Below are 25227 nucleotides of genomic sequence, written 5' to 3'. Positions count from 1 at the left end.
TGACTGAACACAGGTAACAGATGACGTATTGAAGTAATAGAGATCTCACAATTTGCCTTTCAGTAACATAGCTTACTATATTTTTAGCATTATACTGCAAAAATATAAACTTTCACTGAGCACATCTAGCTTATTCAGAACATATCTGAATCTAAATTCCCAAACTCTTTACAGGTAATTCTCTCAAATAGAAACTTAACACTAAAGATAAGGATACAATAAAGCCAAGTCATGCAGCACTTCTATTTCATGTAACAGATTTTGAACACCAGATTCTCACTAAAGTCACTGCTAAATAAAATCATTTGATCATCATCTTTCTGCACAAACTATACATATTTAAATGAATAATTATAACATTAGTGGTATTTTTATTTTTTTTTTTTAATGATACTGCATCCTAAAATCTGAAATACAGGTACTATGTATGACCTATAGTATTAACTGTGATGCAGGGAACAAAAGTTATAAATCACTATATGTTTAAATAGACTGATTTGATCTATTAAGAATATGTTACAGATTTATGCTATGATTTATATATAATTCTGTATAACAAATGATAACTTACATATTATGTATACACATATATAGGGAGAGCACAACAAAACAGTAACTTCTCTTCAGAGGTCTGGGAATGTAAAATGTTTCTATCAGTTACAAGTGACCTTTACTATGGTGTACCCATTCTCGCATTTTTTTCTAAGAAATACCTGAAAGGTGTCTCTTTGGCCTGAAATTTGACATGACAATTAAAGGAAGATACGTTACCCAGAGGAGAAACAAGCCCCACTAAAACTCACTTGCTCTTTGATTTGATATTTTACAGCTTTAAAACTAACAAAATGTAATGTTCTTGTTAATGTAATTTCAATTTTGATAAACACCTAGAGAAACCTCCAATCTAACCTACCGGGGGGGGGGGGGGAGAAGGGAGGAGAGAAGAAGAAGTAAATTTCTCTTCCATTTAGCTATTTAAGCTCTTACTGAATTAAGACAATTCTTTATTGTTTCTTCATGACTTTCTGATAACTGCGTTCAATTGTTCTTCCTTCATTAATCAAAGAGAAGGCATCAAAAAGATTAGAAGGCTGTATTGGGCATGTCTTCTTTCTTTGAAGCTCATAAAATACAGTTTTAAGCACTTTTTATGCAGCATACATTTTGCTCTATTTTTCTAGTATATATTGAAGAGGATTTTTCTGTAAGTCTCTCATACTATGTATTTCTCAGTGTTCATTCAGCAATGGTTTTCTGAGAGATGCAAGATTCTTGGAAGAAAAGAAACAAACTGAACAAAAAAGCAGCCCTGCATAAATGTCTTTATGCATATAGAAAGCAAAAGTGGGAAAGGCAGAAACAGTGGATGAGCGCTTGAAGTATAGCTTGGGGCTGTTAAAGATCCGTTTATGCTATGCCAAACATAATGTCTGGCCATTCAAAAAGTTTAGCTAAGGTGGGCTAGGCAACATTCCTTGGCCAACAGATAACTGCAAACTCCTATGCAGCAGCTGTGTCTGTGCTGTGCCCATCTTGGACCTCTCATTCTGATATAGACTCTCTGCCCTCTATCTCAACTCCTTGTTGGTGCAGTCATTGCTTACAGCTGCCTTATTACCTTATTATTGCAATCTGCTCTTGTCTCACTCCCTTGTAAAGCTGCAAACCCTAATTGCTTTGGTGTGGGCTTTTCAGGGTTTTTCAGAGGAAATACTGAAATGCCAGAAATGGTATAACAGGAGATTTGTAAAAAAATAAAAAATAAAAAAAAAAAAATACTGTTATTGAAAATAACAAGTCATATTTTTAATTTAATTTTATTTATTTATTTTTACCTACTTACCTGAGGGACTTAAGGAATTACTTAGGGCTGATGCACAGGACTATAACCAAGTTAAGCCATATGATCCATATTAGCCTGAACAGAGTTCATGGATAAAAGAGTTCCTGGTAATGGATGAAACACATCTTCTCATATTTCATTATTAAGACACTAAAGCAACTAAGCCAGTCAGTGTGCAAGATAGTATCTCATTTAATTAAACCATAGCCAGGTGGTTCTGGCACAAGTAAGATTTCTACTCAACCTCAGAAGTACCATCATGAATATCACGGAATTAGAAGGCCACTTTCTTGAAGCAAATATGAGCATTGTTCACATACTTCAAACAGCCAAGAGCTTTTTCCTGCCCAGTTTAGATTATGCTACATCTGAAAGAGAATGTGAGAGACTACTGTGGAAAGGAGCTCTCTGAGGTGGTCTATTGAAGAACACAACCACAAAATAGTCAACAGCAAGTTGTTTCAGCCAATGAAAGAAATTAACTCCTACAAAAAAAAAGAACAGATTTTAATAAGGATACTTGTAATCACTTTCCCGTGCAGCTGTGTGTGTGATGAGACCGAGGGGAAACATTTATAAGCCACCAAGAAAAAAAAATAAAAAGTAACAAACAATTTCAAACTTCTACTTAAAAAACATACCCCTTCTTCAAAACAACCTCTTTAAAGTAACCCATGCGATGAAATGAAATGTTTCATATTCTTGCACCTCTAATAGAGTGCCTTTACAAGGGTACAGCCAGGAAGAAATATGAAGTAACTCATAATTAACCTCTAGATCCATTTCAATCTATGTTTATCAGAGTGTGTACAAAAACTGGTAAGTTTCAGTTGTCTTTGCCAATAAATGTACTCTTACTATATATGGCAAGACTTAAAACCAGTTTCTGTTTCTCAGAAATTGCAAGAAGTCTTTGCTGTTCTAGTTGTTTGCTACAGAGCTTAGTCTTCACCCTAACTGTCAGTGTTTTGACCTGGAGGGCACAGCAGAGTTGGTTACGGTGGTTTTATAATGAGACATTTCTGATCAGCACAGAGTTAGCTTGTGTTTCCCACCAATGTTTCTTACTGAATTTTAGCACAATGAACAAGATAACAGGGGTCCTCATACCCAGAGGATGCTAAAAAAGCAATACATAACCATTGTAAATTCATGTATTTACATCATTGTGCTCTCTGCATGAGCAAGATGAAAAAGAATTCTGACAAAATAAGTTTTAAGTCAGGTACAGTGAGGAAAGTTTTAACTAATTTTGATACTATTAGTTTTAAATTCAGCTTTTGTTTTGATACACGTGTAAGATAAAATAGCAAAGAGCTGGCTTGGATGTATACCAGAGACATTTCAAAATCAAACTGGCTTTTTTTTATTATTATTATTTTTTAGAGAAAGACTACAGTTTTCCTTGAATTTTGCTTTCTACAGTTTATAATAAAGCACTTATCATTTACCTTTCTAATGGATAAAGTATGTCTGTAAAACCTTTTGCAGAGATACATTCCCTGATGCCAGCACTCCAAGGATGCAGGTTCTGACTCAAAGCCTCACACTTCTGAATTGGAGTTAGCTTTCCAGCTAGCTCTGACACTTGACACAAAGAAATAGACTATGCACATCTATCATCTAAATTATCAATGCAGACTTTAGAAGTCCAGTTCTGGACTCAACTAAAATTCAGGCCTCTGAAAGAGTTCTTTTTGAAAGAGTTTTTTTTTTTTTTTTTTCAAAACCTTTTCTGTTTCTTACCACTAAGTCAGAAAATAAGAACTGAATGGCTCTAGCCTGCTGGTTAGGGCATTCTCCCATGAGGAAGGACAACTAAGCCTTTCCTCTGTCTCAACAATGTTTTTAAATAAATATCTTTGTAGCAACTGGAACAGTTTATGCAAGAAAAAAAAAAAGTATCACCCCATAATGGCCTATATCCCATGGGACAGTACAGTCATAGGTGGAAAATTTCAGTCTGATAAGTAATAAAGTGTAACTGTAGTACAAATCACTACAACCATTTGAGCTCTATAATCCTGATATATTATCACGGAGGTCTTAGCAACTCTGATTCATCACAAGGTTAAGTTACCATTATGCAAATTCATTTTTTTAATCCAAATATCATTAATAGGAGAGATTTCAAATCACCTTTGCTCTTTTAAATTCTGTAAAAGGAATCTACTCTGAGATATTTTTATCTCCCTTTTTTATAACATTTATTACTCCTTATATATTTAAAACATGAATCCATTACACGATTGTCATAAAATAGCAATCACTTTGCTTTCCCCTGCTGAATAGATCGTTAGTGAAGCAATCAGAATTGTTCATATTATACAATAAATTTTGCTGACCTTTTTCTTTTTCAAGAGGAACAACAAAGACTTTGCTAAGGAACTGTCAAAAATATGGATGTGTACCGCAATATGTGTTGTTAGTCTTAACCTCTTGATTAATATTTTTCTTCTCTTATGCCATCTTTCTCAGCAGACATGCTATACCTTGTGAAGAATAAAGACACATATGCTTAAGGTAAGAATTCTTGCTGTCAATGCTGTTTTCTTCAAACTATCATTCTACCTATTTTTTTTGTTTTGTTTTGTTCTTCTCTGTTGCAAACATGCTGTGTATTTGTGGTGCTACTACCAATAAACTGAAAGATTGAGTCTGTTCTTCTCTGTTTTGTTACAGTGAGGGCATAATTCATGAGAAGCAAGGGTCACGTATTTTGCACTGATATTGCATGTATAGTGTTTCAGAAGATCCCAAGTGCCCTTTTTCGTTTGCATGCAAAGTTGTTACCTTTCCTCAGCTAAGCAGCTACAGGTAATGGTGTGAAACCCTTTATCTATGGGGAATTCTAAAGATTGTAGAACCATTCAAGTCTTTATAATTAAGTTTTTATATCAGTTTTTTTTTCCTAGTTAAAACACTGTGAAATAGAAACTGACATGGCTTTTATTATTATTATTATTATTTTCTTAAGACCATGAGTTAAAAACCTCTAATAAATTTCTATAAAAACCTCTAATGAATTTCTATAATAAATATATAAATAACATATTTCTGCTTTAGATTCTCTTTTTACTAGGGAGAAGGAAGTTTTTAAACTTTTTTTAAGCTTGTAGAAATGTCTGTGCAGATATTTGTGAATATTATACCCATATGAAAGCTTTTAAATTTATATTTACACGTTGTTATGTAAAATGAGTATGCAACGTAAACATTGTTTTTGTCTTTTACATTGCAAACTAAAGATACTGATTACATTGTATTTATTTATTTTTATTTATATTCTGATTTTACCTTTTCGTTATATTCCAAAGAAAAACATCCGAGGAAGTATGCGGTCTTTGCTTTGTTCCTTCTGTTCTCTGCATACACTATATCAGTTTCCTCAAACATTGAGTTTTGAGTTTCCACACCTTTAGCTGAGAAATGCCTGCGACACTTACCCTGAATATTTCAGTTCATCAGTGAGGTTGCATAATGTGTCTCCAAAGCCTGAAGTAGTAATGTCTAATTATAAATTTTAGGGAACGAACTTAAATAGATGGCAAAATAACAACAAAAAACAAATATTTATTAATATTCGAGGTAGCTGGTTTCAACAGTTTTTAAGCTGCTCAGGACTGTTTTTTTAAAAAATTCTTTCTGATCTTTATCTAACAGTAGCTGTTAGGACTTAGATTTTCAGGTATATGCCTGGGATTTATTTTAAATATTATTAAATAGAAATTATTCTCTGTTCATCTCATTCCTTTCTGATAGAGCCATGGAAAAAATCCAGTTTCCCCCACGAAAAAAAATGAAGATGACCTTTTCCATGGAAGGGATTAGCACCCCCATACTTCAAAGGAGTAAACTTACGTTTGTTGCAAAAGTGACCTTTATGTCAAGGATGTGCTTTTTGCACTTCCAAAACCTAATAGGAACAGCCAAGTGGGAGGCCTTTGGGAAACAATAATTCAAGATGATCTACAGAAACAGGTTTTAGCAAGTACATCCCAAATAAATGTCAAATTTAACAAAACCTACAAGATTCTGAAGTGTGCTCTTGCTGTGGTACTCTCCACTTGTAGACCAATGAAAATCCAGTCCTGTATACTGAGCTGAGAGCTGCTCTTTCCTGTACAACCATTTAGCAGGCCCACCTTGAGAAGAGAAGCCAGTTGCTCAGTTCAAACATAGAGGGAAAAAGAACTGAATTTAAAGGTATTTGCCAAGAAGTTTGAAAGTAAGAGTAAAGTCTGACAAGAGAGGAAAAAAAATGGGTTGAAAAAGAAAGACACTAGCTAGGGATAGAGTGCTAGGGAGATAGCTAGGGAAGCAGAATGGCAAACAGCATGCAGAGTGATGAGAGGTGAGAAGAGAAATAGGGAAGAAAAGAGACTAATGGATGGGGGTAATGAAGAAGTAAGAGACAGAGAAAGACTGGCACTCTATGGGCAGAGTCTGGGACTGAGAAATGGCTGGGTAACAATTTAAAGAGGAAAAAACGTGATGGGGGCTTATAGAATGGGCTATAGAATGGAAGGAGCAAAGAGATTTAGAAGAGACTATTTAATTTGGTAAAAGAATTAGGATTTAGTTAATGAAATGTTTCTAAATATTGTTAGGCTGACCCCTGCCAGCAACTAAGCATCCACCAGCCACACACTCACTCCACTTCCCTCCCAGAAGGATGGGGGAGAGAATTGGAAGTGATGAAAAGGTAATTGATTACACACTACCTCCCACCAGCAGACCAGAATCCAGCCAGTCTGCAAACTACCTTGCAAAGACAACCTCTAGTTTTTATTGCTGAATATGATGTTATAGGATATGGAATATCCCTTCAGCCAATTCAGGTCATCTGTCCCAACTGTGTCCAACCCTAGTCTACTTGCTGGGTGGGGGGGAGGTGTTAGGGGGGGAATTGCCAGTGTGAGGAAGAAAAAGTGAGAAAAAGATAAAACCTTGATCCTATACAAGCACTGCTCAGCAATAGCTGAAATGTTGGTGTGTCATCAACACTGTTTTGGGCACAAATCTGAACACCATACACGCTGATATGAAGAAAATTAACTCAGATGCAGTACTTACAAGGAGCAATGGGAGAATAAGAAGTGAAGCACCAAAAAAAAAAATGTTTTATAGCAAACCTGGCTGAAAATCAAGGCATGTTCTGCCTTTATAGCAACAGGAATGCAAGGGAGAAGCTCTGCCTCTCCAAAAGATCTCTTGTCCTATGTCGTGAGAAAGCCCATCTTACATATGCACACTTCTGCTTCAGGACTAGACCAGAAGTGACTGGTTAATATAACTGAAAAAGAAAGAGAACAATACAACAATTGTATATTATGTGCTTAATTTTAAGTGATTTTTAACTTGTATACACTAAGATGTAGACTCACTGTTTAATCAAATCAATAAATACTTAGAATAATATCCTATGCAAGTAGGGAGGCCTTGCTTCATGCTATATTTTAATCTTAATGTAACAAGACAAAGGAGTTTATTTTAATCTATTATTTTGTACTGCAGGTGCATTTTCAAACTTCTGAAATTAGGCCTGGTAGAATTAAGAAAGAAACATGACTTCTCAGTACAAAACAGGTCCCCTGTGTGACTTCAAAAACATGAAGAAAAAGCTGATGTGGCAATAAAAAGTATACTGAATAAAATAATACATGCCACATGAAATATCAGTTTTGAGAAACCATACTGTTTTTTTTGCTCTTGTTAATTTGATAATTCACTGACTTTATAGCTCTTCTAGCAGAGACACTGAGCATCAGAGATCAGTTCAAAAGCATTAAACTAGGGGAGATATGCATATATTTTTCACACGTCTCTTTTGCTTATGCAATAAAATTTCTTTCATGTTAGGAGCCTGAAGCAGAAAATGTTGTGACGGTGAGGTGACAGAAATCAAATAAATGCTTGCATTAGCAGAACAATATAGACTGATAGAGATGCAATTTGCTGTTAGATTAAAACTTTTTAGAATTAAACATTTTTAATCACCATCGTGCGCATTAAAAGTTTCCTTGCTTTGATATATGGCATAGTGATCTTGTCCCTCTCCTCTGAGTTCAGATGGTTCTTGTAGATTCTTGTGAAGGATACCTATGACCAGAGCATCAAACTTACGGTCCATTCTTACTCAAGTATGCAGATGTATAACTAGGCATTTTGGAGTTTCTCTGGATTGTTCTTTCTATTTATATATACATATATATATGCATATATATATAATATGTTTGCTTTTTATTTATTTATTTATTTTAAAGAACTGTACAATCTCCACAGTGCAGTTTCTCCAGAGCCATTTCAGTGGAAGGACACATCATGTTGAATAATTTCTCCCCTCTAAATCACCAGCTAGTCCTTTCCTTTCAAATGGAACCCAGTGCATTCATTTCCATCTTAGTTCTTTCCTGTGTTTTTTTGTTTGTTTGTTTGTTTGTTTGGTGACCCTTTCAAAAACTATTTCAAGCTCTTCAACACATTTTTTTTGAAGAACTTGATACATTGTTCAAGCATTGGGTAATATTTTTTACTTCCTTTCTTCCAAGTGAAGAAGGAGTAGTGTACTCAGACTGTTCTGAAGCTGATAAATTGGCTGTCACCTAACAAAACTCCCCAGTCCCAAACGTATCTGACACCAGCGCTTTGCAGTTCTGCTCAGAGTACATGCAAGAATAGATATGTTCCAGTGTGACAGGCTAACAACTGACAGCGAGGTGTTATGCCAACACTGTTTAAATTATTTTCCAATGTTTCACAATATAAAGAACAGATTCTGAAGAAGTAGGATAGTGTGAGACCTTCTATCAAACTGATATTTTCCCCTAACATGGATTTAAAAACCGAGATCTGAATGCATATTCAATGTGCACGAACTATGCAGCTAGTGTTAAACTTTATAATCTGCAATGTTAGCCTCTGTGGGAAGTGCAAATTCCCATGCAGAAAGTGAGAAGTCTCTGACTCTTCCAAAGAACCTGGCAGTGAGGGTATCTACATTTTGCAGCACACCTTCACTGCATAGACCAGTGTCATACTACTTTCTTTAATTAAGAATGTTTTAAGGCTTTTTTATGTTCCAGAAATCTGAATTCAACCACTCACAAGTTCTGAATGGCTTAATAATTTACATACATTATTTGAATTTACAGAGATTTCCTCTTGCCAACCTATTTACTGCCCACATCTATATTTTTAACAGAGCTGTCCATAGGAGTTAAGCCAAAGAAGCTATATAAAAGTATTAAGTTTTATATTTAAATTTCATATGAATAGTTAATTTATACAGAATTGTACTTTGCTAAAAACAGGTTGCTGATACTTAAGCATTTGACTTTGAAAATAACAGAATTCAATGTCAATTTAGCCTACAGTATGAACACTCACTGCAGATAATCAGTAATGTACTATAATTGTATATGAAAATTATTTAATGGCAGTTTCAGCTTCCTAGCTGGATAACAATTCATTTTAACCATCCATAATTCAATCAGATTACATCTTGTTTTACATATTTTAACGGATGCTTTTTTTCTGGTTATTTTACAAATTATATATGCAAATGATGTATTAAATAATTGATGAAGCACCTTGTTTTGCTTGTAGCTACAAGTGATGCTTTTCTTCACAAATATATTTAGGCAGTAGTTCTCTTCACAGCAAGATTTTTGCATAGTATTTTAAAAGATATTTAAACTCCTGCCGTGTTGAAGGCTTATTTAGAAAGACCAAGTATAATTTACTAACCTGATTTATGAAGCAATTTATACAATCTAGTAAAATAGCACTGTAGAATTTCATTGCATATGGATACTCATCTTCTCTGAAGAGCCTAAATTCTTAAACACTTGGGCAACTCTGTATTATTACATTCTATGATAGAAAAAAGTATATCAATGTAATTATCCCTCCTGTTTTATTAAAGCTTTATAAAACTGTTAGAGGCTAATGCTGCACCTATTTTTTCTACTGCCAGATTTTATCCTGTAATACTCAGAAAAAAGAGAAGTAGAATCCTTTACTCTTCTTAGACATGGTAAATGGAGCAATGCAATATTATTTAATGTATTTATTTGCAATCACACACATATCTCTCTCTCTCACATATATTTTTATGTATATAACAATGATATTTTAATATTAAATATTCCAAGATACATCTCTTTACCTAATGTATAAAAATACCAATGTTTGAAATATTACTTCCCTATTTTGTCCTTGTTTTTAACTGAACATTTATCTCAATATTTCTGTAAAAAGGACTTTTGAGATAAAATGGAATATTTAGACATTCTAGGCCCATAAAATCTTAATTATTAAGCCTTGTGTTTCCTAACCTTGTAATTAATACATCAATAAGTTATAAGCTTTTTTTTTTTTTTTTTTTTTCTTCTTTCTCTCATTTGCAGAGATCTGCAATGCAATCATAAACTTGGAAAGTGAAAACCTATTCAACCTGTGGGATTTGAAGGAATGAAAAATAGCTTTAATGTTTGAAAAGGCCGGAGAGTTCAGAGTACTGTGGGGGTATTTAGGAAGTTTTGGACTGGGAAATAATCCTTTCAGCATCTGCAGTACCATATATCAAACAAGCAGAGAGTAACTTCCATTGAGAACGATGAAAACTTCAGACAGAATTCCTATAACAACTAATAGGAAAGAGATGTCTTCATATTTATATTAGGGCATAATAGTCTTCTGATTTGGTTTTCTCTAAAAAATCTTAATCTCAAACTTTGTTTTTTAATAACATTTTCTTAGTGAAGTTTTAGGCAAACTGTCTATTTTTCCTTATGACAGAAGTGGTATATCTGCCAGCAGACAAAGAAGACGCTGAGAAGATAGATGTTTAGGAAAGGTCAGAAAAGAGCTTCTGGTGAAACCTGGCACTTTTTTGCATTGTGTTGCAATGTTTTATGAAGAGTCCAAGAAACCAAAGTTTTTAAAGGAAAGTTGTATTTGTAAAAGCAAATCCTAAAATACACAATTAGAAAATTTATCTTTATAAGGTATAATAAGAAGATAATACCAAGAAGATAATACTGTAGAATACAATGTTGTTTTATTTCCCTCACAGTTCAGTAAAGTATATCTCTTCATATTTTTTTCAGAAGTAACAACAAACTGATCACCGGTGTCTCAGAACTAGGCAAACCCCACCGAGTCTTGTTCAGAAAACTTACCAAGACTATCATGTGCCCCAGAATTTAAAGCATGCCTGAAAGCTGCCAACATTTTGATATTTACTTTACTTGTTTTAGCTGAAAGTGAGACCAATCAAGAGGATTTATTTTATGCCTGTTTCTCCAGTGCTTATAAATTAGCTCTTGACTGAAAGTGTATAAGCCTGAAGAATTTCGGCAGGCAAAATCTACATGTTATCAGGATCTCTCTCTTTTTCTTTTTTTTTTTTACCACTTCTAATACCAGCGTTGCATTTCTAAAACTATTATTTTTAAATAATATTTTTTTAATAAATTATTTCTAAATAATAGTTTCATGTAGTATTTGAAATATTCACAATGAAAAATAGATTGTGTATAGAGAACTCTTAATCACACAAGATCCAAATCTTTTGATACACAGCCACCTATAGCTAGTTGTGTGGTTTATTTTACATTCTGTTTATTATCAGGGATCAATCTCACTCCCACATGAAGTTTCTTAAAATAATTAAGGATAAAGAACTAGATGCTCTGTTTCATTACTGTTTCTCGTCTCTATAAAAATTCCCCTCCCTAAACTGATATCCTAAAAACCCATCCAATGCTTTTGGAGAATATATCTCTACTAGTTCACATCTTTTCAAATACTGCAAACTTAAACCAAGATGCTGAAAACCTGAAAATCACCTGCCAATAATTTTCTCCTTTAAGAATAAAAATAAATTAAAAAAAAAAAAAAACTTTTCTGGTTTTAAATAATCATTATCTAAATAAAGTTTTGTATTAAAGAATGGAGTGTAGAACTATCTTAACAAAGGCACAAAAAATACCCCCCCCCCCCCCTTTTTTTTTTTTTCCTTCATTCATCTACATCTATCAGTGTCTACAGCCACTAATCTCCTGTCCTGCACTTTTTCTTGATTGGACGTTTGCTCTAAACGTAATACTCCATAGGGCAATCCTTTTAGCCAGAAGCATTCTCTTTACAGTATTTAAGTATAAAGGATTATATTAAATTTAAACTTAGATAAGGTTAGATAGTGAGATAGCTTTGATTTGTGTTTTTTGTTTGATGTTGTATTGTTTTCTTTTTGTGGTGTTTTGTGTTTTATAAATTGGAGACTGAAAACAGTCAGAACACTGCCAGTATATACACTGAACAGTATTTCTTGATTATGACGTGATGGATTTGATAGCCTTTGAAAATTTAGATCCAATAAGAATTGGGCTACCTTTGAAGATTCAATACAAAAATAAGTACATAGCAAAAAAAAAAAAAAATAAGTAAACACAAAAGTTTAGAATTTTTGGAGGATTTTTTTCATTACATGTGTGTTTTAAAGATAATAATATGGAACTGCTACACAGTTTCTTATTCTTTCTACAATACTTCAGAGGAAAAAAATCCTAAAAAAATAATTAAAAAATTAATTAACTTTGTTGAAGCAATTAATAATCTAATTTAAATATTAAATAAAAATAATAAAATGATGTTTATATCATGAAAAACTTTAAAATTCATTATAAAAAACAGTAATAGTTACAATATATTCAATAGGAATATAGAGTATAAACAATAGTAACAATAACAACTTTGGATAATTTTCAGCAATTTTTGTATTGGTTTGCTAAATTCATTGCACATCTGTTTCTTAGAAGTGATCTTTTCAAAATGTAAAAGATCTTAAATAAACTGTTCTTTACTAAGGAATAAGAACAAACCAGATAGAAGATTAGGCTTTTAAGTAAAATTATTTAATCCAATATTGTTCTTTCTAGGGAAATGGTCTTTCATTAATTGAAGAGCAAAACTTGTACTACTCTTTATTTTGTTTCTGTCAAAGTACATTTATTGGTAGCAAAACATATAAAAGATGAAAACACCAATTTATTTTAAATGTGAGGAATCTATTGGTAAGCAAGAAAATCCATAATGAAATTTTGCCACGAACACATTTTTAACTTTACTATGCCATTTTTCAGAGTTGACTAACAACAAAATAAACAATGACTGCTGTCCTTCTTTCTCACACAGAATTAGCAATGTAATCCCATTTTGATAATCATTATAGTTTCAACAGCACATGCCATTAATTCACCTTAATGTGCTGCAACTAATCAATACTGAGTCTGTAAACTCATTTGTTCTTTGGTCCTACGTGGCAAAAGTCATTGTCTTAAAATAGCTCTTTTTTTTATCTCCAGGGTAAAGAACTGTTTTGATCAGTCCTGTAGCAAAGCCATTAGAGGATATATTAATCTTACTCATTCCAAAAAAAAAAAATGCTCTTAAATATATTTAAAATATTTTTTTCTGCTATCTGAAATATTTTGAAATAATACTTACAAAAGGCTGAAACTGTTTCAGCTCTCTCACTTTGTAAGAACATGACAATTCACATATGAGTATCCATCTTACATTTTAACAAGAACAAACTCAGGAAATGAGCTATCTCAGTTAATCCTCATCATGTTAGGGGCTGCTGGAGCTGTCTGCTCTCCAAAGCCTGATCTGTCCATGGGCTGCTGCATGGGGGCCAAAGAGACACAAAGGTGCTAGGTTGAAAGGCTGCAGTTATAGTCCTGCCTTCTGTAAACTGGTATCCTGAAGAGAGAAAAACCTGTTATAAAACTAATTATCCTTTGCACATGGAATGATTGACAGTAACTGCCTGGTATCAGAAGCTAGGTTTGAAAAGATAAACTACAGAATTCTCCTACTTGCCTAGAAAAACTTTTTAAGAGCTGTGGCTGCTGATGGTCTGTCCTCATGGTCAGACAACAATATAGATGAATATTAAACCAGATGTAATAAAACAGTTCTCTGTGCAGATTCCTAAAGTAAAACTCTCTCCTTGCTCATCTGAGAGATCAGCTTCAGATGACAAAAAGAATTAGATTTGGTCAGTGTTTGTGACAGCTGAAGTACTAATGAGGGACAACCGTGAAACAGGTTCCATCGGAGCTGCCTGTGTGTTTACTTTCTCCCAGTTTATTCTTCCAGAAATTTGCTAAGTGTACTACTTAAGGCCCCAGTAGGTCAGCTCACACTGGATGAACTGGGACCACATTTTAGCTTAATCTTTCCCATCCTTTTCACATTTCTTTGCATAAATTAATCATAATTCAAGTGCATCTGGCTCCCTGCTGATATGTTTCCTTCATAGGTGTCCTGAAGGGAAAAGAAAAGAAAAGAAAAGAAAAGAAAAGAAAAGAAAAGAAAAGAAAAGAAAAGAAAAGAAAAGAAAAGAAAAGAAAAGAAAAGAAAAGAAAAGAAAAGAAAAGAAAAGAAAAGAAAAGAAAAGAAAAGAAAAGAAAAGAAAAGAAAAGAAAAGAAAAGAAAAGAAAAGAAAAGGAAAAAAGAAAAAGAAAAAGGAAAAAAGAAAAAAGGAAAAAAGAAAAAAGAGAAAGAGAAAGAGAAAGAGAAAGAAAAAGAGAAAGAGAAAGAGAAAGAAAAAGAGAAAGAGAAAGAGAAAGAGAAAGAGAAAGAGAAAGAAAAAGAAAAAGAAAAAGAAAAAGAAAAAGAAAAAGAAAAAGAAAAAGAAAAAGAAAAAGAAAAAGAAAGAAAAGAAAAAGAAAAAGAAAAAGAAAAAGAAAAAGAAAAAGAAAAAGAAAAAGAAAAAGAAAAAGAAAAAGAAAAAGAAAAAGAAAAAGAAAAAGAAAAAGAAAAAGAAAAAGAAAAGGCAAGAATGTGTTCTTTCCCTGGGGAGTGACACGTAATGCTTTCTGCCAAGGTACCTGTATCCCAAAGTCATGCTTTGCTACCTGACTGTTCATAAAGGATGGCAAGAAACAAAGCATCTAAGAGTCGGGGCAAGTCCAGGAGGGCAGCAGTGAGATAGAACTTAAAAAGACAAATACTGTACTGCATCCCAGAAGGAATAATCAGTACACTGCTGATGTTTTCTGCCTAACTTCTATCAGTTGTGCCATTATGAAGTGCCTTCTGCAGCTGTTCTCAGGCTGTGCTTGGGTGGAAGACCTAGGGGAAGTGCACACATCTAGGTGTTTGCAGCATTTACCATAGTGGTATTTGTGTTCCATCTAGCCTGCATAAATCAAAATGGAGAAATAAGCTTTCTGCTTTATAAACAGATAATATTAAACAGATCTAAAATACAAAAATGGGAAGAAGGGTTAGTATTTAATTTCTTTGCTTTTCTAGAGATTTGCTAATTGGAATCAAATGGTAATATCCATTGCTAAAGAGGAATTTGTAAGTTGAACTACTAATTACTTTTTCCATCTACATAATTACCGGTAGTAGAAATGGTTAAATACTAAGGGCTTACACCAGAAAGAGCAGAAAAATATATTTGAGTCCAACTATTTGTATTTTAATCTAATATTTTGTTCCATTTACGTGATGCTAATAATAATCTTAGATTTATGTAGAAAAGTCAGACATGATATAGAGCTTCATGTATCAAAACACAAAGAAAAAAGACAAAAGGCATTATATTTGAAGTCAACAGCAAACTACCTTATAATATTTTTTTCCTGGCTTCCACTTTTTGTAATTAAATGTGGTGTCTGACAGCATGTGTTCTGAGAGTGTAAGTAGAGATCACACAGCTCCCAGAAATAACTTATAAATAATGAAATAATCACCCATTCAGATACAAACACCAAAGAGATGGATCAACTTTTTCTGCTACACATTGCACAAAAAGTTCCTTTTGAATGCCACACCATCAATGTGCAATATTTAAAGCAGAAAATTATCATGCCTCTTTTGTTCCAGTGAGCATACCAATACACTCATTTTGCATTAAACAGTGCACTGCAGAAACACAGAGACCAAATCATATCCTCTAGACATTAGCCTTCAAGACACTCATTCTCTCTGTACATGCAGAAAAGCACACAATGAGGCAAACATTGCTGGGGTTTCACTCCATTGAGTTCAGTGTTATTACACGAAGAATTAACTTATTCAAATATGTCTTAGTCATTATACAAGCACTTTTAATGAGTTGTGGGTGAACACTGACTGGCTTACCCTCTGGCTTTTTTGTTAGTCAAAAGGACTCTCTGCTTTCCAATATATATGTTTTTTTCTTGTTTTAAGACTTGCCTCATTAATGGAGAAAGAGCTCTCAGATTGCCAGTTGTTCAGGGAAAGTGATACTCAAATAAATAAATAAATGAATAAATAAATAAACAGCCTCACAATCTTATATATAACATCTTGATTTTATCCTCACACTGTGTATGAGGAAAGAGGCGCAGAGGGGCAGAGGGACTAAATAGATGTTATTCCAGAGTGCACTAAACACATAATGAAGGGAAGGTGATGCTGTGATCTCCATCCTCTTGAGAAGCTGGGAATTGCAGCGGTTCTTAACCCCTGCTGTGCTACATCTCAGGCCTGGAAAAAGGCAGTCACTAGAGCATAGTGTGACAAGGAGGGGTAAGAATTAGACCTGTGATATTAACTGAGGGGAAGAAAAAGATAATGAAGTGTAAACCTCGATCTATAAAATGCCAACATGCTTTCATTGCCCCCTGTACTGAACTGACAATGTCTGTATGGCACTGTTCTGCCTGGATTACTAACTTGGCTTCTGAATCTCTGAATTCTAAACATCCTGAATATTTTTTTATATATACCCATATTTTTCATGAATTATAACACCATATTCTGCCTTTTACACCCTCAGTATTATCAGCAGAGTTCTAAATTCAATAACAATTGAAAACATAATCACCATTTTATGAACATAGCTTCCAAACATTTCTCTCTCTGATTTGCACATTCGAGAAGATATATGTAGTCACTAAAGATAATGGTATAAACAACTTACAGACAGAGTTTTTGTGGTTACTGTCTTTGCTGGGCAACATCTTGACTCCTCTTGATTTCAGTTCAATTGCTTTTTTCACTGAGAAAAAAAGCAAAGATAAAGGAGATAATTTATTATTAAACCTTGTAGAAATGACATTTAACAGCCACATCAGATATTACACTAATACAAAGCAACATATGAAAACTACAAACAGATAGAAATAATTGCAGTTACCCAAGTACATTTTTACAAAAATATAATTATCTATTATATTTTTAAAGATTTTTTAACAGACATGGTCTTGCTTTAAAATATTTTGCAATCAAGTTTACTTAGGGTAAAGGAAAAGAAAAATGTGTCCTAAAGACACATATAGATTTCTGATGTTTGCCACTGCATATGACAAAATCTTAAACATCTTTAAAATGTATTTCTTATTTGTAATGTACGGTACATTATATGCACATATCTGAAGACCACAAGCTTTAATTATGATATTCACAGAATTGCTTTTACTTGATTCATTCTTTGGTAGCAGTCATATTTTTAGTGCAGTTTCCTGAGATTAAGGTTATCTAATCACAGTATGTTACAGTTTGGCTCACCTAAACACTTTTAAATATACAGGACAATTCCAACTGAATGAGAAAGAGAGTAAGAGCTCTCAAAGGGTCAAAGTTTTGTCAGAGAGAACAGATGCATTAGAGGTTTAATATCTGTTTTCTCTGTTTAGCCAGCTGATAAACTCCCAAATTATCTCTAATAAGCTGTTAGGAGGGATTAGGAGTAAAGGAGAAGGAGACATGAGAAGAAAGCAGTGAGGTTACACAATAAGGAAATGTGGGGTAGAATCTGAATTATAATGCTAGGAGAAAAGGATAAAAGTATAGGACATATTCACAGGAAATTCATTAGTTCTGAGGCAGTTGAAAATAAAATCAGATACATAGAAAAGAAATATGCAACAAGCCTGGACAATTCAAAACTATTATACCAAAAAACAATAGCAAAATAGGTAGTGACTGATTTAGAATGTGTATCAAAATGCTAAGTACAACATCATATTGCATATCAATAACAACAACAACAAAGTAGTCCTTTCCTGATTCATATTAGACATTATTGTATGAATATTTCATATTACCTCTTTCTAGAGCTTGCAGTGGTTAACAATCTTAAAATTCAAACATTTATCCTAGATGCAAACATTAAAAAATCACTCAAACATTTTAAAAATGGTTATAATTTGTATCTTGTACTATATTTTGTTGATATAAAATAAATATAGAATTTACCACAACAGGTTATCAGTTAATTTTTTTTTTTTCATCTACCTATTTGAGAAATTTTATGTTTGCTCTATACTGATTTGTATACAACTATTTCTGAAAAGTGAAATGGCAGGAAAAGAAGAATGACTTCATTGTATTTGTTTCTATACTGGATTTTTGCAGCTTTTGCAACCTCCAAGTGAAGCAGGCTTTTCTTAAGCCCTGAAATTGGGCAAGAAATGCAGAAAGTACTTTGTATGCTATGTACATCGCAAAATGTTACAGAGTGCAGACATTTATGTCTGAACAAGTAGGACACTTGGAAAACAAGTGTTCAAATGATGAAAGATGATTGAAACACAATTGTAGTAATGTAGGATGAAATGGATTTGATAGAAGCATGCTGTTTTATTTTCTTTTAAGACAGGAACACATTATACAGAGACATTAATGCAGACAATATAGCTAATATTCCCAAGAATTTCTGGAAGTATAAACTTTTTGGGTATGGTTTTCTTTCAAGAATTTACTAGGATTACTTTCTGGAATTCACACACTAAAATTATCCTCAAGAGCAGCTTTATGTCCTGTTCTCTTAAGCTGCATAACCAGTCTGTTAAAATTAGTCCATATTTACCAGGAAAAGATCAGCACAACTCTTGCAACAGAATAGCTGGGATAATGGCTGATGTTGTGGTCCCTCCTCCAGTATGAATTTCACATTTTATTAGTATCTGTCTCATACATAGCATTCTTGAAGGATTCAAAACCTAAATTGTTATGTTTGCAGTACAACTCACTAGACAGCAGACAGAGGAAAAGGGCTATGCTTTCCTCCTTATCTTTGTCCAGCATCCCGACACTAGAAAAGTGGCAATGTTCACTCCAGTTCCTATGGAAGTTCACTCTTGGAGGTATTTGTTAGACATACTTGGAGCATGCCTCTTGGGAATGGGGAAAAATGATACCCATTATCTTTAGGTTGAGATACGTTGGACAGCTGGCTAAACTGAAACAAAAGAGGTTCTAACTTGATATATTAAAACTTTTTTACTATTAGGATAATCAAGCATTAGAACCGGTTCTGCAGTTTCCGTCCTCAGAGATTTTTCACATCAAGAAAAAGGCATTCTGTATCTCTCTGAAAGAATCACTTAGGGGATTCACAATACTTACTTAAGATATGAGATCTGAAACATATGTTTTGTGGAGAGAAATAGCTACCTCAGTGGGGCAATTCATCCCTTTCTAAGATAGGCACACTGAATCATCCTCTGAAGATGCCTTTTCCTCCTCATGAAATATAACAGAAACATTGTTCAAATGTAATTCCTATATTTTAGGCATTAACATTAAGTGAGATGAGCTTTTATGTCTGGAGGATTTTAACAGCCAAATGTAGGTATCTGTGAGATCCACCATAGGGATTGACCAAGTTAAATAAACCTGAAGCATAAATACCAAACTTCTTGTACATCTACATTTTTGCATGCAGTCTCTGAATAGTATTTTTAAAAAATAGAATTAAAAAAGTATAACCTGTAAAATACAAACTGATGAGTCCGTGAAGAGAAACCACTGAACACTATGATTTGAGTGAACAAGTTCAATGCCTTCTCTAACATTAAAGAAATACTCTAAATTGCACGTTTTATAACCATGTAAATCCCGTTTTAATACCTTTTTTTTTTTTTTTTTTTTTTTTTTTTTTTTTTAATATTTCTGTTCTACTTCCTGATTGCTCTTTCACGAAAAAGGTTTTGCTGGTCTTGAATATGATTTGCCATTTAACAGCACAAAAAGAGGAATGGGTTTAAGTTAATAATGTCAAATGTGAAAGTCTTTTTAACTTTTAAATGTTAACTTTTTAAGACTTTGCATATCTTTCTGCTGTCTTCACTTAAACATTCAGTTAAGCTAATTGAATTACCTCACCTCACATTTTTCTGTGAATCATAACTTCAAGACTCTTTAGAAGATGGTATACTTATTCAGAGAGAATAGAAGGTCTTAGCACTGGAAGCCCATGACAATCTCATAAATCTACTGGAAATCACCAGTGATATTCCTTAACATTATGCTATAGTTAAATTAAACTCAGCCATGAAGGGAATATATGACTGACTTTCTTTGAATGGATTGTGAAAGTTAAAATAAAATTTCGAAGTTGTACACATCCTTTTAACCTATTCTAATCTGTATGAAGCTCTTTGTTTCTAATGTATTTGACCCAATGTGAAAAAAAAATGTATTTTACCCCAACCACAATTACCTTTCTGAACACATTATTACAATTTAGTAGAAACATATTTTAAGACAGGATGAACCAATGAATAACCTTTCAACTGTTGGCTACAATCAGGATGACAATAATTGAGGTATTAAAACAAATCTAGATATGAGACATTAGAAGGACAGTCCCTTTGTCTTTTGAGGATAACTTTTTTGAGAAAACTTAACCTCCAGTCAGAGAAATTTATGTGCATATTTGTATGCATATTGTATAGACATATAATGCATTCATATTTGTTGTTTGTGTTACTTTCACAAAATTAATATGAAATTACGTAACAATCTTATTTGATATTGTTGAAATAATACAAATTTACGTCTTTATCTAAGTAAAAGTGGTTTGATACAATTGAGACCTGATGAAATTCTACCATTGAAATGGTTGTCCTAAAATTCTCCCATTTATTTTCCTTGCACATGCCATTTGAAGTATGAAATATAACTAGCAAATTGTCTATGTTCACATAAGTGAGGAGATAAAAATAAACAGAACATCAACACATTTGTTATGTTTGGCAAATGAAGACCTAATATTTTTAATAAAGTTCATATAATATTAACTTTTGTGAAAAGACATTTTTAAAAAAAAAAAAAAACTCATGAATTTCAGTAAGATATTTTTTATACAGACTGCAGTCTGCAGAACTCCAAAAAGACCTTTCATGACCTATTGACTATGTAATAAAAAGACAAAGGCCATCAAGTGAATTTAACAAGTGAGGTTTCAAACTAATAAAAAGGGGTGTTTTTTGTTTTTTTCATATAAGTAGTAGACATGAGAAACTGCCAAGAGACACTGCCAAGTGTGGATGCAAGAAATTTGCAAAGTTTCAAGGAAGGACTGGAAAAGTTCTCGAAAGACTGCTCTACGGAGAGTTACTGTACAGGCAATCTACATCAGTTTCAGGAGATTCCTGCCACAACAAAAATATATGAAGGCAATAGATGTATTATCAGGGAAATAACACCAGTGTTTGCCTTGTTCTTAATTTTCTGCAGGACTCTGCTTCAGGTCATGGCTGAAGATTAGATGAGATTAGATAGACCCTTTTATGAATGTTCATGGCTGTTCTTACAACTACTCTAACTCTATCTTTTGTTTTGTGCCCTGATAGTATGGTAGTACCAACCTCTCAGCACTCTTTTGCAAACTATCACCCTGGATAGTTAGAAAATGCCCAATTCCATTCAGACAGAGTATCAATCTTCTGATTTTTAGATCTTGCTTGAAATATGAGTTACATGGCAGTGTCGCCTTGTATTAAAATCAAATTCACTTGAATATCAGTTTATTTATTTTTTAGATTCCTCAGTTAGAACAGGATAAGTGTAAGATATATCTATATACATATACATATGTCTGCAGTAGAAAGAAACTCAGTCACTTAAGTAGAGATATAATATTGTTCTTTTATGCCAATGACTTGATGAACTGCCACTGATATATGAAGTGGAGTTTAAGCATCTGGACATGGTACTGAAGCGGTAATTACACAAGGTTTTGCACATGGCCAATACAAGACAAACATAGATATTTGGCAAATTTGGCATTTTTTTTTTTAATTTATTTTATGCTTAGGAATCCCCTCTACCCTGCTTTCTCTATTTCATTTCCCCAAAGTCAACAAGAATCTAAAGAAAAATCAAACAATCAAATTTGTAAGGAAAAATATTTTACTCTTACAAGAATTTTTCTGTTTACTGAAGTCAGGCTTATGCATAGCAACCCCCAGAAATGACAGAAAAAAAAATAATCTAAATCTAAACCTCTTGAAATTATGTATCTACGGAAATAAGTGAACAGAATTTGTATATGTTACTACTGAGATTTCAAGTCTATGAGGGGGTCTGATTAAGTTTGAACATATTTAGCAACTAGATACTTCAGGAAAAAAAAAAAAAAAAAAAAAAGGTAAAAGTAGGATTTCCTACAGATAAAGAGCTAGCCACCAAAAGCTAGACACTTTAATTGGATAATATTAGAAAAGATAACTTCACATACTTGATAAGTCAGTATGACTTACTGGTGGGGTCCTAAAGAGCAGGATAGGTGAACATACATGAACTATTTTAATACTGATTTTTTTTTTCCTTTCTTGCTTTTTATGCACAGAGATGAGTATTCCTGAGAAACTATAATAATAATTACAAATAAAAACAAATACATTATACTAGACTGAAAGAAGATAGAAAATAGCTTAAAAAAAAAAAAAAAAAAAAAAGCTCTGATTTAATAGGGAAGCACAAAAAGATCCTGGAGCAGCAAGAGTAAGAATATGAAAGGATATACTTCACTGTTGCTATTTCTATTCTCAGGATGATTTTGCTGTGTTTAAAAAGAAATTAAAGAAAAGGCAAAGCTAATACCTATGTGAAATGGGAATAAAAGACAAAATTTGCAAAGCCTGTTTAATTCTTCAGATGCAGTTGCTAAATGGAAGCTTATGAACATTCCACAATGCAATATTCCTCTAAGAAGTTAAACCAAATGTAGGGCAATATACTGATGAGCACCACCTCAAATATTGTATTTCAGTAGCAATGTCTTTCTTACAGGAGTATGTTTTTTTTAGTTGTTATAACGAAGGGCATAGAAAGTTGACATTCTAATCTTGAGCAGATCTGTTTCACAATAGTGGTTAGAAGAACTGCTTCTGTTGGAGATAATCATGGACTATGTATGTCACCAGTAAAACTCCTAGTTTCTTGATTTCATTGAAGAAATAATTTTCTTTCTCTGATAGTAATTAAATGGTAATTAACTAGTAATTATGTAGATAACATGAAGATAGGAGACAGCCATCTTCCAGACCCAACTTCTTTCTCCGTGAAGCTTTATTATTTTTAAAAATAAATTTATTTATTTATTTATTATTAGATTCCTCCTCTGACTCACAAGGTTTTGAAATGAATTTGTCATATGTGGTCAAAGATAAATTTCATATTGCCTGTATTACAATATAAAGAGCCTATATTTGCTGGACATATATTTTCAGGTTGGCAATGAATTTCAAGGGAAATGTGTCTTTTCATTATTGAGTATCGCTTGACTAATCACAAATGAGATGAAAGCTCTACAAATGCAAAATAGCAGGTAGTCTTTGGCATCAAGAAATTACAGTCTTACTCCCTGGTTGTGTAATTTTGCTAAGAGACAGGATAGAAACTGGTAAGAAGAGAAATATGGAAAAATGAACTGGAAGTGAAGATGGTATAAAGCACAATTATGTGTCCATTTGTAGAGCGTAACTAAGAAATAATTTAATCTAGAGGTGGTTTTGGGGAGTTATGATACATATTAAAGATATAAAAGAACTGCAAAGAGGAAAGATACATTCTCTAGTTACACTAGGGCTGGAACAAGAACTTACAGTCTTTATCTGAAGAAAGGGAGAATTTGGTTACATAAGAAAAAAACTTTTTAACAGTAAGAGAGTTGAAACCCTGGAATAAATTACCCTGAGAAGCTGTTGAGTCTTAGCCATTAAGTTTTAAAGAACATGTTAAATTAAGGTCTGAAATCAACAGTTAAATATACTTGGTTCCTCTTTGAGATACTTTATTTGTAACCCACAACCAGAAGCCATTTGGCTGGAAAAACAAAACAAAGCAAAAAAAACCATCACCACCACCAACAACAATCAGAGGCTAAGACCTTGGAGGGCGTTACTAGGATTTCCACTGTATGGAATTGATTGATTACAGCTATATTTAACTTCATGTGTGAAAACAGGTAGTGTGCAGTGCATAAGTCATACCACACAAAGATAAGATACTAGAAGCACACAGTTCAGTTAACATAGCATTATGCTTGACTTATCCTCATAATTTACTCTCATTTAAATCGAATATAGTTATAGCTCAAGGATATCTTTGTAGGGTACTTTAGGGTACAATTCTGTAACAAGAAATCTAACATGTTCTTAGCACATTCTTTGTAACAGTCCTTGTTCACCATTTTTCCAATTACCCAAATACTTGATTTTATTGCCAGTTTTTCTTCCTGCATGAAATGACCTGCAAGGCCTCAAAAGTTGGCTCTCACTCAAACCTAAATTATTCTGACATCATCTGCTGGTACTTCCTCAAGCTGCTTCTGCTGCTGCTCTGCTGAGTTCAGCTCTTGGCTGCCTTTCACTGCAGATTTTTCCCAAGTACAAATCTTTGAAGGTGAAGTAGAACAGCATGTTTCCCAGTACCTGGTGATTACAGGCAGGACCTTTCCTGACCAATGTCGAGCCCACTGACATGGTATGGAATGTATTTGAATAGTTCTCTGTGATCAGGAAAGGGAGAGGTTCTTTTTAAGCAAAAAAAATCTCAGATGCATAAACAGAAATTGAGACTGTCCAAGGAAATACTTAAGTGCTTTGCCTTTTTTTTTTTTTTTTTCCAAGCATGCCAGCCTTCTTCTTGCTACAGTTGAGGAAAGATTTAATATTTTCAGTATTTTGTACGTTGAGAGTGAGTGGAAAATAGATATATTTTTTCTTTACAGATTTACACTTAGATTTACGTATTTTGCCAAGTTCAGTGAGTAATACTAATACAATAACATTCATAGGATTATTCCTGAGGTAATTATCAAATTTATCTCAGTGCATTGCTGAGTTCATGAAGTTCCTTTTCTTTTGTTTCATTACCCTTATTTTCATGAATTTGAATACACTTTGTTTTGAAACAAAGTGTTCTCTTAATTCAGATTTTGACTGCAGAGTCCTATCAAGTAATATGTTCACCTTGTCCTCCATTCTTTTCTGGATTCTTCTCCAAAGATGCAATTGCAGGAGTGCTACCATTTTTTTGGCCCTGGAGGAAATTATCTACAATTCACACCTTTGCCAGATTCAGTATTCTCTCTGGAG

General features: G+C 33.3%; 1 protein-coding gene across 2 annotated transcripts in view; it reads right to left on the bottom strand.

Moving 5' to 3' along the window:
• The window catches only part of CSMD1 (CUB and Sushi multiple domains 1), a 1153949-nt gene that overhangs the window by 402766 nt on the left and 725956 nt on the right, over window positions 1-25227 (bottom strand). For both annotated transcript variants that reach the window (XM_068678424.1, XM_068678425.1), the window contains exon 7: window positions 16818-16895. In XM_068678424.1, the coding sequence (XP_068534525.1) occupies window positions 16818-16895 (78 nt within the window). The remainder of the gene's footprint in view (window positions 1-16817; window positions 16896-25227) is intronic.

This window comes from Anas acuta, chromosome 3, assembly GCF_963932015.1.
Source record: "Anas acuta chromosome 3, bAnaAcu1.1, whole genome shotgun sequence".
NCBI lineage: Eukaryota > Metazoa > Chordata > Aves > Anseriformes > Anatidae > Anas > Anas acuta.
The sequence above is the reverse complement of the archived record's forward strand: the minus strand, read 5'-3'. Positions and strand labels throughout refer to the sequence as shown.